Raw genomic sequence first — 12555 nt, 5'->3', positions numbered from 1 at the left:
ATCTCAGCTCACTGCAAGTTCTGCCTCCCAGGTTTCTCTTGCCACTGCCTCCTGAATAGCTGGGAATACAGGTGCCCACTACCACGCCCTGCTGTCTTTTGTATTTTTTTAGTAGAGATGGGGTTTCGCCATGTTGGCCAGGCTGGTCTTGAAATCCCGATCTCAGGTGATCGCCTGACTCAGCCTCCCAAGTGCTGAGATAACAGGCATGAGCCACCATGCGTGGCCTGCAACCTCAATCTTCTGGGCTCAAGTGATCCTCCCACCTTTGCCTCCCAAGTAGTTTGGACTACAGACATGTGCCACCATGCCTGGCTAAATTTGTATTTTTAGTAGAGATGGGGTTTCACTATTTTGTCCAGGCTGGTCTCAAACTCCTATACTCAAGCAATCTGCCTGCCTTAGTCTCCCAAAGTGCTGAAATTAGCAGGTGTGAGCCGCTATCCTCAGCCAATTTTTATTTATTTGAGGCGGAGTCTCCAGTTGCCCAGGATGGAGTGCTGTGGTGCAGTCTCAGCTCACTGAAACCTACACCTCCCGACTTCAAGGAATTCTCCTGCTTCAGCATCCCAAGTGTCTAGGAGTATAGGTGCCTGCCACCATGGCTGGCTAATTTTTTTATTTTTAGTAGAGACGGTTTTCACCATGTTGGCCAGGCTCTTGAATTCCTGAACTCATGATCCACATACCTCAGCCTCCTAAAGTGCTAGGATTTTGCGTGAGCCACTGCACCCAGCCTTTAATTCTTAAAAGAATAAAATTACATGATCTGATCACAAAGATTGTCAATTTGATTTCTTCGATATTTTGTCCTAAGTGAAAGGAGACTCTGAAAACTATTAGGTGGTGTTCACCCTGGTAAGCAAGAGCAAGCACAGGATTCAGGGGCTTTCTCCATGTTCTTCCCCAACATTGGAAACAACTTTGTTTTGGAATCTTGCTCATGAGGAATACAAACACATAGTATTGAATGGTGAAGAAGAGATAAAAGATGAGGATGCACAGCAGGCTGCCTTCCCATTCACTTCCCTAGGCCAGTGATGTAGGCGTTGATCAATGCTGTGTGAGTGTTTTGTGGGGAAAGTCTGGCAACTCCCTCTAACAGTAGCAGCAGACTTTGATCCTCCTAAAAAGGTTCCCTTTGACCTGGTGGTGTGGTCAGATGGTAGGGCTTAATTCCCCCACCCTCACTGCCCTGGAAGTACTTGGTAATTATAAGAGAATATGCGGTCTTGAAGGAAGTACCATCAACAAAAATGTTCTTTGCAAAGAAAACAGCATTTTAATAGGTTTCTGTCTCTTGCCCCGCATCCACCCTTTAGAATGGTTCAGAACTAGGCTGGGCACGGTGGCTCATGCCTGTAATCCCAGCACTTTGGGAGTCTGAGGTGGGTGGATCTTTTGAGGTCTGGAGTTCAAAACCAGCCTGACCAACCTGATGAAACCCCATCTCTACTAAAAATACAAAAAAATTACCCGTGTGTGGGGGTGCATGCATGTAGTCCCAGCTACTCAGAGGCTAAGGCAAAGTAATCACTTGAACCCAGGAGGCAGAGGTTGCTGGGAGCCAAGATTGTGCCACTGCACTCTAGCCTGGGCTACAGAATGAAACTCCATCTAAAGAGAAAAAAAAAGTATAGATGAGGCCCAGACAGACGGCAGCTGAAGCCAAACAGAATTCTTAAGCATTTGGAAGCTTATGTATCCACGTCTGTCTTTTTTCTTTTTTCCTGAGCCGTGGCCTAGCTCTGTTGTCCAGGCAGCTGGAGTGCAGTGGCATGATCTCGGCTCACTTCAACCTCCACCACCGGGGCTCAAGTGATTTGCTCACCTCAATCTCCCAACTAGCTGAGCTGGGCAAGAAAGAGAAACTCCATCTGAAAAAAAAAAAAAAAGTTCAGAACTTGCAGATAATCCACATTTCAGAGGTCCCTGAATATACAAAATGTCCCTGGATCCAGACCGGTGACTTCTAACTTGTGTGCGGTAGAAGGGCAGAGTCACGCTAGAACTTTTGTACTGGCCCTAAATAGTAGCTGTCTGCTTTAATCCGTTGCTTTCTGATAAGCATGTCTGAATTGCTGCCCAAGGAATACTCTCTGGAATGATGAAAGGGATTTGCTAATGAGGGCTTTTTCTTTTGCAGCCTCCTAATTTTCCCTACAGAGACGATGTCATGTCAGTGAATCCTACCTGTTTGGTCCTTATTATTCTTCTGTTTATTAGCATTATCTTGACTTTCAAGGTAAGCATGAAGATTTTACTTATAGTCTAAAAATATTAAGTGTATTCCTGAATGCCAAAGAAGTAAACAAACTTTGGTCAGTTTATTGTCTTTCTTTGGACATCCAAATTGCTTTTTGATTTCCTAAGGTAACAGTTCTTTATGTCTACATTAGAGGAAAGCACTAACCAAAATTCCACAGTTTGATCAAGGAGTCTAAAATATAATTGGACAGAGATAAGTTAACATAATGTTATACATTATACAGTATACAATACTGCAACATGCATTATAAGATCTGTGTGATAGATATTGTTTTGTAATTTTTGTGCTAAAGTATAGTATTTTCTGAATACTGTTCTGTCTCAATCCATTATATGAATATCATTTAATAAATTACTTGTTGAACATTGAGACATTTTTTACATTTTTACTTAATAGGGCTGCAGTGAATATAATTAAGTACAACCATATATTTATGCATCTATTTCTTCAAGGTAAATTTCTTAAAATCAGGGTATTGATGGTTGGAAAGCCTTTGATAGGTTGTCAAATTGATGCCCCCCCAAAGTTAAATGACTTCTACTTCCAGTAGGAGTGTGTCAATTCTTTTTCTGCTATGAATATTCAAGCTTTGTGTGGATGTATATTTAAATTTTCTTGGGTATATAATATATATGTATATATTTTACACACATACACACTGTGTGTGTGTGTGTGTGTGTGTGTGTGTGTGTGTATATACATATATATATATATATATGTAATACCTAGGACTGGAATTGCTAGGCCGTGTTGTAACTCTGTTTAACCTTGTGAGGAACTGCCAGACTTTTCCACAGTGGTTACAACTATTTTACATTCTCATAAGCAATTTATTTCCTGGATTTTAGCAATCTGGTTTCTCTATCTGTTTAAACTTCTTTTAATCAGAGAATTTTAATGTTACGGGATTTTGATAATGCAATTACAAATGATGAAATGAAAGTACAGAGTTCATAGCTTAAGCATCTCCTGTGAACTCATGTTTTATTTCTAAGCAGTGCTTATTTTGGACATTACTGTATTTTTAAGTATCTTTGTTGGATATTTCATTAATAAAAGGGAAATGTTTTAGTGAATTTTATTGACGGAGATAAATTTATATGCTATGAAATTTTATAAACAAAATTGGTTGTATAATAAAGTTGCAGATAATCATATAGAATAAAAATTTCCAAAGAAGCAGTTAAAGTATGGTGATAAATGGATTAATACATACGATGGTTCCGTGAATTCAGGAGCAGTAAATGTTAATTGTGTGCTTGTTCTTTCCAGACCCCTAGTCTTAGAAATTTTTGTTCAAGTCTCAACCCCTCTCCCTGCCACCTTCCTGCAGTACCACCTGGGCACCCCCATTGTGTGATAGAATACGGCTCCAGTAGCACAGTGCCAAGAAGTTACTATATACAACATTTGTACTTTTAAGGACTTTTGGTTTAGTAGAGTTGTCATAGTATGTGAATTTATTGCTTATGTCAATAAAAGCTTTTTAGTATGGCTTTATCTGTGTGGTATTTGAAATTACCTGCAGTTTGAAAATTAAAAATCTGATAATCACTCCTCATTTTCAGGGTTACTTGATTAGCTGTGTTTGGAACTGCTACCGATACATCAATGGCCGGAACTCCTCTGATGTCCTGGTTTACGTTACCAGCAATGACAATACGGTAGGTATGGTGTCACTTGCCCACATCTCTACTGTATGATGATCTTTAGATGTTTCTAGTGTCTGCTATGTTTTCATTGTTATTGAAACATACTCATGAGTGCTTAGTTATCAGAAGATTCATCTTTGTTATCAAAACATTCATTTAACTTTAAAGTGAAATGAAATGTATTTTGTTTTTCTTACAGGACATTAACATGTAGGTGGCTCAACTCTGGTTTATTTTAAAATATGTTACAGATAGATAGTATATGTACCTTACCATAATTATGAATCTTAACCTTGCATTATTAAACCATGGTATATAATTCTAGATATTGCTTCTGCATTGTATGACATTATGTTACCTCACTTTCTATGTCGAGATAAACTGAGATGCAATGTTTACAGGTAGTTAAAAAAAAAAAAAGGTTATTACGTCTTCATAACTTACCCTTTGTATGTATTCTTAGTAAAAGAATTTAGATGATCTCTGTTCTGCTATTAGTTGTTCATGCTTTAAAATGACAAACCTGTCATAAAAGATCTTTGAAAATATGTCTTCACTGGAAGAGTCCATGAAGACATACGGACTTTATTTAAATTATCTTGAAATTTCCTGGTTCATGGTAAGATGAAGGTATAAGTCCGCAGGGTGTCTCCATCGTCAGTGTTTTCAGCACAGGGCCTGATGTCATCCTCAGTACCAGGAAGTGCTCCATGCGCGGTTAGTGACAATGATGGCAATGGATGACTTGTCACTGTGTGGCACAGGACAGGATGGGTGGATCAAAACGGATAGGATCAGACAGGACGGAATGGACTGGACATATGAAAGGAACACAAAAATGGTAGGAGCTCACATTTATAATAGAGCCGAGTTTTGTGTTTTTGTTTTTTCTGGTGACTTGCTCACTCTGACCTTACCAAAATCATCCAGTCTGTTTCTCACTTTACTTTCTTGTGTATAAAATGAGAATAAAACAATAGATTTTGTATTAAATATGTGGGTGTAAGCTGCTGTATTACTGAGAACTCTGGGATTTTTAAAGCATGTTATGCATGAACAGTTTTTCTATATGCTCACCACACATTTCTTGAGTTCCATCAAATACACATGAGCAATGGTTTAATAGACAGCCGTGACCAGATTCACAAAACCTGGCCCACCCAGATGCTGAGGAGGCTTGTTTTGGAAGTCTGCAGAATTCTGTGTATTAATTACAGTGATCACGTGTTCTATTCAACCTCTTTAAAAAATCACTTCTGGGTCTATAACTCTCTTCAAAGAAATATCTGTTCCAAATTGTTGTGATTTTGATTAAATTACTGGTTTTGGAATTTTCCCCCTTTTCTCAGAGCTGTTGGGTATTTTTGTTTGTTTGTTTTGCCCATTAACTGTTTTTGAGTTTCGCCCTGGCTGGACTGAAGTGGTGTGAACTCGGCTCACTGCAACCTCCTCCGTGACCCTCACCCCCGCCCCTGCTGATTCAAGTGATTCTTTCCTGCCTCAGCCTGCCAGGTAGCTGGGATTGTAGGTGCCTGCCACCATGCCTGGCTAATTTTTGTATTTTTAGTAGAGGTGGGGTTTTCCCAGTTTGACCAGGTTGGTCTTAAACTCCTGACCGCAGGTGATCTACCTGCCATGGCCTCCCATAGTGCTAGGATTCTAGGTGTGACACTGTGGCCGGCCTGTTTTGCCCAACTTTTGCAGAATGCAAATTGTTGGGTGTTTAACTATCTATATATTTTTTTCCTGCTTTTTCTTAAAAAACAACAAAACCACAAAAAAAAATTCCATAATTAGTGTCCTACTGCACTAATGAAAAATGTAAGCAAGGTGTTTGAGGAACCAATAAATTTGTGAAACAAAATACATCAGAACCTCTTTGTAAGTTTCATGGCGCATAGGGCTTGTAAAGCCACCATCTTTTAGAAGTATCTCAGAGCAGAGAATAATGCCCATATTGCAGGTGCTTGTTTTGATATTGTGGTGTTATGAAAGGGAAGGAGATTCATCCACAGTTCCTGGCTCACAACTTCATAGCCATTGTTTGTCTTTCCTTGTTATCCTAGATGTTTCAGGCCCTAAGGAATCTCTGACTTACTCCTACCCCAAGGCAGGATTCTAATCTCTCCCTTCCTTTCTGAATGTGGGTCTTAAGACCTTGCATAGAGACAGTCTAGTCTCATACCCTCAGGGAAGGAAAGCTGACCATCCGTAGGAACCTGGAGGTTCCTTGAGGGTGGTACACCCAGGAAGGGCATGGAAACTTCATGCCCTTCCCCCGTAACTATGAATCTCTTCATCTGTATCCCTTGCAGTATCCTTTATAATAAACCAGTAAACCTTAGTAATGTTTTCTCTGAGTTCTGTGAGCTGCTGTAGCAAAGTAATCGGATCCAAAGAGTCCAAAATGTCATGGGAACCTCAACTTGAAGGCTGATTGGTCAGAAGCTCCTGAGGCCTGGACTTGGAGTGTGTCTGAGTGGGGAGGGGACACTTTTGGGGACTGAGCCTTAACCTGTGTGATCTGACTCTATCTCCAGGTAGATAGACCCAGTTGGTATCTGCTGCTTGTTGGAGGTGCAGTGGCATGATCTCAGCTCACTGCAACCTCCACCTCCCGGGTTCAAGTTACTCTCCTGCCTCAGCCTCCCTTGTAGCTGGGACTACAGGCGCACGCCATCATACCTAGCTATTTTTGTATTTTTAGTAGAGATGGGGGTTTCACCATGTTGGTCAGGCTGGTCTCAAACTCCTCACCTCATGATCCACCCACCTCAGCCTCCCAAAGTGCTGGGATTACAGGCATGAGCCACTGTGCCCTGTCAGTCTGTGATCACTTTCTTACTGTCTGGTATGACAAGATGCTCTAGGCTCATCTTGTATATTTCTTGCCCCAGAGGTGGAATGAACTGTTTCTCCAGGCAGCCCTGCCTATGTTTCATAAGAAATGACCTCTGGGGCCGGGCGCGGTGGCTCACGCCTGTAATCCCAGCACTTTGGGAGGCCGAGGCGGGTGGATCACGAGGTCAAGAGATCGAGACCATCCTGGTCAACATGGTGAAACCCCGTCTCTACTAAAAATACAAAAAATTAGCTGGGCGTGGTGGCGCGTGCCTGTAATCCCAGCTACTCAGGAGGCTGAGGCAGGAGAATTGCCTGAACCCAGGAGGCGGAGGTTGCGGTGAGCCGAGATCGCGCCATTTCACTCCAGCCTGGGTAACATGAGTGAAACGCCGTCAAAAAAAAAAAAAAAAAAGAAATGACCTCTGGAGACCATAATCTGGATTTCTAGGGTTAGAGGACAGGCTTTGTTTTGGGTTTTGGCTTTTTAAAGCAGGGCTCTGCATGTTTAAACATTGCTTTGAACTAAAGCACTTAATGTTAGTATTATCTATTAAGAAAACCAAAGTTACTGAAGCCTCCCCCTGAGACGCTAATGGGGGCTAGAATGATCTAGATCTGTCATTTTTCCTGGTCTCCGTAGCTATGTGGAGAACCTCACCATGTGTAATAATGTTTGTCTTTTGTTCACATCTTTGTTGGGAATCCACAGTTATATAGTAACATGTCATGCCTTGCTTTCACTTACTTTTAAATATTAGGCCAGAGAGCTTTTCTCCCAGGCTGAACAGTTTCAGGTTGATCTCTGTGGAAAGATACTGGGGCTCTTGCTGATAGAAAATAAAAGTGCTTTTTTCTCCTCCTGTCTAAAACAGTATGCATGTTATTATCCAGACGTGTTCTTTCCCAAATTCTTCTCAGAGGGAGGATAGAGAAGAGTTATTAGGTATCAGAGGTCATTCCCTGGGTTAATGTCTCCTCCAGTTTCCCAGCTAAACCAAACCACATGCTTTGAAAGGAATGCCTAACACAGAAGGTGACAAAGTCTGTTTGTGATGCATTAGAGTCATCCCCTGCCAACTGACCCCAAGCACCCTTAGGCCTTTGAAATAAATATGTAGCTGTTCATTTTATTGAGTAATCATCTCCAAATGACTTAATAGTAGTCATTGGGACAGTACCTAACAAGCACTGGCACATTTTCCTTGAACATTTAAAGTACACCAAGGTGCCCTTTGAGTTCCTGCAGCTCTCTGTGACCTCAGCAGTGCCTTGCAGGACCCTTTCTCTTAGGGAAGTGTTATGGAGATGACATGGTGGGTGTGTATTGTGTAATACCACACTCTCTACTGCTGCCAAAATTTGGCCATAGAAGGAAAAACATTTGTATACAAATCATATAGATCAGGGGTCCCAAGTCCATGGCCCCCTCACAGCAGGAGGTGAGCGGCGGGCCAGCGAGCATTACAACCTGAGCAGCACCTATCAGATTAGCGGCAGCATTAGATTCTCATAGGAGCACAGACCGTATCATGAACCGCACATTCGAGGATCTAGGCTGTATGCTCCCTATGAGAAGCTAATGCTTGACTGAGGTGGAACAGTTTTATCTAGAAACTAGAATCACACCCTCTCCCCAACAACCCCTTGGAAAACTTGTCTACAATGAAACCAGTCCCTGGTGCCAGAAAGTTGAGGACTGCTGATGGTAGATGATGGTAACTTAATTTTATGCAAATTGAGTTTTTTTGGGTTGTTTTTTGTTTTGTTTTGTTTGAGTCTTGCTCTGTCAGGCTGGAGTACAGAAGCACAATCTCCGCTCACTGCCACGTCTGCCTACAGGTTCAACCAATTGTCCTGCCTCAGTCTCCTGAGTAGCTGGGACTACAGGCATGCCACCACCATACCCAGCTAAGTTTTATATTTTTAATAGAGATGAGGTTTAACCATATCGGTCAGGGTGATCTTGAACTCCTGACCTCAGGTGATCTACCTGCCTTGGCCTCCCAAAGTGCTGGGATTAGTGGCGTGAGCCACCACGCCCGGCCACAAATTAACGTTTTGAAAACTATTTTTTTTTCTTTTTTTGTAGAGACTGGGTTTCACCATGTTGGCCAGGATGGTCTCGATCTCTTGACCTCGTGATCTGCCTGCGTAGGCCTCCTAAAGTGCTGGGATTACAGGCGTGAGCCACCGCGCCCGGCCTTGAAAACTATTTCTTAAACCTATGCAACCTTGTTTACTAATACCAATAAAAGGCCTAGATAGTGGTAACCTTCAATACTGTTATAGAATATCCAGGAGACCGGAGAGACCAATGGGTGAAACAGGAGGATTTTATTAAGGTGGCCAATGGCTCAGCAGATTAGCATCCCAAGTCTGAACCCCGAGATAGAAAATGGGGTACTTATTTATACATCAGGATGATGTAGCCGCTAACAGGTTTACAGAAGCCAGAACAAAGAACAGTTAAGTAATTTGTAACATGTCTTGTGATGATATTTGAAAAAAAAGCATGTTTAGAAATGCACTGTACATTCTTTGGGTGTTAACATGCCCTGTGACCTTGCAGCTGGTCAGCAGGAAAAGTTGGAGTCTTGAGATGCCTGGGAACTTTGCTGAGAATATGGGAGAATAGATAAGGTGGGTTTTCAGGGAATTAGTTAATTTTAAGCAGAATGGGGGGTTAGGTTTTCGATTAAACTGCACACATCACAGCAAAATTTATTATATAGCAACTACAGATTATAAGGTTTGTTTTTTACTGTTATTGCTATTAATTATTTTCCTTCAGTATTATGTTAAATCTAAAGGTAGGGAACCTGATTCCTCTGGAATTGGTGGTGCTCAAAAAGCCGTGAGATTGATATTTAGCCAAGATGGCATAAGAATTCTGATTCCAGATAAAAGAATCATAGTCTTGGGTAATGCAGGAAAATTCCTATTTAAGGAAAAACAGAAAAAATTTAACTTCATGGTATTTATAATGCCATGTCATATTTTAGGCACTTATCCAGATTAACATTATATGCAGCCGTATTGTTTTGACCTCAAAAATGAAAACAGTTCAATTCAACCTTGAATTCAAAGGCCCTTTCAATATGCAGGGGACTTCTTTTGAGTCTAACTGCTTGAAAAAGGCAGTCGTAAAAAGGTGAGTGTGGCTGCTTTGGTTTCAGAAAATAAATAGAAAAAAAATATATACACACACACACACACTCACACACGGTGCGTGGTGACTGGGGCAAAGGCCAGATTATCTTTTCAGTATCTATTTCCCAATAAATTCTCTTTGAGGCACCTGAAATTAATTAAGGCTGACCTTGGGCTGTCAAAAACCACAACAAGGTGTTGCCTGACTGAGGGGAATGGGAGTGGAGTCAGATTTAGCAGTGGCCGCAACGACTTTCAAAAATTCTGTGTGAAAAATTTGATGTTTACCCTCCTGCCACTTTTTTTTTGAGATAAGAGTGTCACTCTGTTACCCAGTCTGGAATACATTGATGGGTTCTTAGCTCACTGCAGCCTCCGCCTCCCGAGTTCACACTGTTCTCCTGTCTCAGCCTCCCGAGTAGCTGGGACTACAGGTGCACACCACCACGCCTGGCTAATTTTTGTATGTTTAGTAGAGATGAGGTTTCACCATGTTGGCCAGGCTGGTCTCAAAGTCCTGACCTAAGGTGATCCATGCAACTCGGCCTCCCAAAGCACTCCTGCCACTTTTAATAGCAGGTTATTAGTTCCTAGTATAGGTTGGATATGGTTAGAAACAAGTTCTTGACTGCATAACGAGTTCTGTTTATTTTTTTTCACTTCATAAAAGTCATAATTAACTTTCTAAAATGGTTTGAAGAAGGCTTTGCCTAAGAGTAGTTACTAGGTTGGCTGTTAATTTAACATGCCTTCCAGTCTTGTACACACCAAATTCATGCACATTAAAAACAGCTCACAAAGAGACTGAGTTTTACCACTGTCATCTGTGTAAATGAACCAGAGGGCCCAGGGGACAGTGAGGGGAGCAGGGAGAGCAAGAGGATTCTTCAGGAATTGGACTGGAAGAGTTCGAAACTCTAGCCCATCATTATTGCCTTTCAGGCTTCTTGCCTACTAAGTACTGTAATATAGAAGAGAGATCTAATTACCAACATCTCAATTTTAGGCATTACTTTTTCCTTATAATTTAGTAATGTAATCTCTCCAAGCATTTTCTTTTCCTTTGATTTTAAAAGCCCAAAACAAAAGTGACAGGTTGATAGGGAATAGATTTGGTAAAATCCCAAATAAGCTGAGAGAGCACTAGGAGACTGTTTTCAGCGGGAGGGTTAGAGGCGGTGAAGGTGTGGCCCAGGGCAAGAGTGCGGGGGGTGAGGCCGGCAGATGGGAGAGCTGTCCGTGGTAGTTAATAGTTGATCATTGAGGGAGCTGGAGTGATAGGAGCTGTCTTGTGTGTGACTATCACTGAACATAGAATCATGCACTTGCAGGGTAGGGTAACACCTTGAATGTCATCATCTGACCCAGCCATCTCTTTTTGAGATGGAGTTTTGCTCTTGTTGTCCAGGAGATCTTGGCTCACCACAACCTACACCTCCTGAGTTCAAGCAATTCTCCTTCCTCAGCCTCCCAAGTAGCTGGAATTATAGGCATGCACCACCAAGTCTGGCTAATTTTGTGTTTTTGGTAGAGATGGGGTTTCTCCATGTTGGTCAGGCTGGTCTCGAACTCCTGACATCAGGTGATCTGCCCATCTCAGCCGCCCAAAGTGCTGGGATTACAGATGTGAGCCACTGGGCCCGACCTCCAGCCCCCTTTTGATGCCCTCCCTTCCCAACAGTGTGCCCACCGGTGCCATCCAGCAAGGACTGAGTGACTGCAGTGATACTCTGCTCCTCTCTGCATCTCTTAGACCTCCCTGCTCTAGCATTTGTATCGTAGATTTCTCCACAGACATGGGGGTGCTGCCCGCCAGGCCCTGTGCTGAGTGCTGTACATAGATTAACTCAGTCACACAAGAGTCCTTCACATACTAAGTCCTATTCCTGCATTGCAAAAGAGGAAACGGAGGCACCAAGAGGGTAACTTCCTCAGGTCACCCTGCTACTTGAGTGGCAGGAGGGGGACTACCACCTTAGCAGCCTGGCTGCAGGCAGTTCTGACCCACTCACCTCCTCCTGTTTTCTAGTTGGGACTGCAGCTGGAGCCACGTGTTCTCACTGCAGTGTCTGGCTGTATTGCCCAGGATGAGGAGTGAAACATGTAGACACTTCTTCATTTAGACAGTTCTTGAGTACTGTCACAAACTTGAAAAGCAGTGGGGTTTTCTGGATTTTGTTTGTTTGCTAAAAAATTTTTAACTTTTCACACAGTAGAAGGGAGGGGTGGGTGAATCAGAAAAGAGTTGGAAGAAAAAGAAAGGTTAAAAGTCAATTTTGCAGTTGGGTCTGGTGACTCACACCTGTTATCCTAGCACTTTGGGAGGCCGAGGCGGGTGGATCATGAGGTCAGGAGTTCAAGACCAGCCTGACCAACATGGTGAAACCCTGTCTCTACTAAAATTACAAAAAATTAGCTGGGTGTGGTGGTGGGCGCCTGTAATCCCAGCTACAGCTGAGGCAGGAGAATTGCTGGAAACTGGGAGGGTAAGTAAATAAATCAATGTATGTAAATTTTGCTTTCTTACCTATACAGTTGTGGTCCACAGTGCCGCCTCCTATACCCCAGCCCCTCCATTCTCCTGATGATGTCGTACATGCACACAGCTTCAGATAGACTTACCTATTGGTTCCAGTATCA

The 12555-nt window shown here is 42.4% G+C and overlaps 1 protein-coding gene across 1 annotated transcript in view; it reads left to right on the top strand.

The window, feature by feature from the left end:
* Nucleotides 1-12555, top strand: part of LOC108288609 (lysosomal-associated transmembrane protein 4B) — a 67998-nt gene that overhangs the window by 47151 nt on the left and 8292 nt on the right. The window contains 2 exon segments of the mRNA XM_017507578.2: nt 2147-2245; nt 3838-3933. Coding sequence (XP_017363067.2) covers nt 2147-2245; nt 3838-3933 — 195 coding nt within the window.

The sequence above is a fragment of the Cebus imitator genome, unplaced genomic scaffold (genome assembly GCF_001604975.1).
Source record: "Cebus imitator isolate Cc_AM_T3 unplaced genomic scaffold, Cebus_imitator-1.0 Scaffold379, whole genome shotgun sequence".
Classification (NCBI taxonomy): Eukaryota; Metazoa; Chordata; class Mammalia; order Primates; family Cebidae; genus Cebus; species Cebus imitator.
Note: the sequence above shows the minus strand (reverse complement) of the source record. Positions and strands in the feature narration are given on the sequence as shown.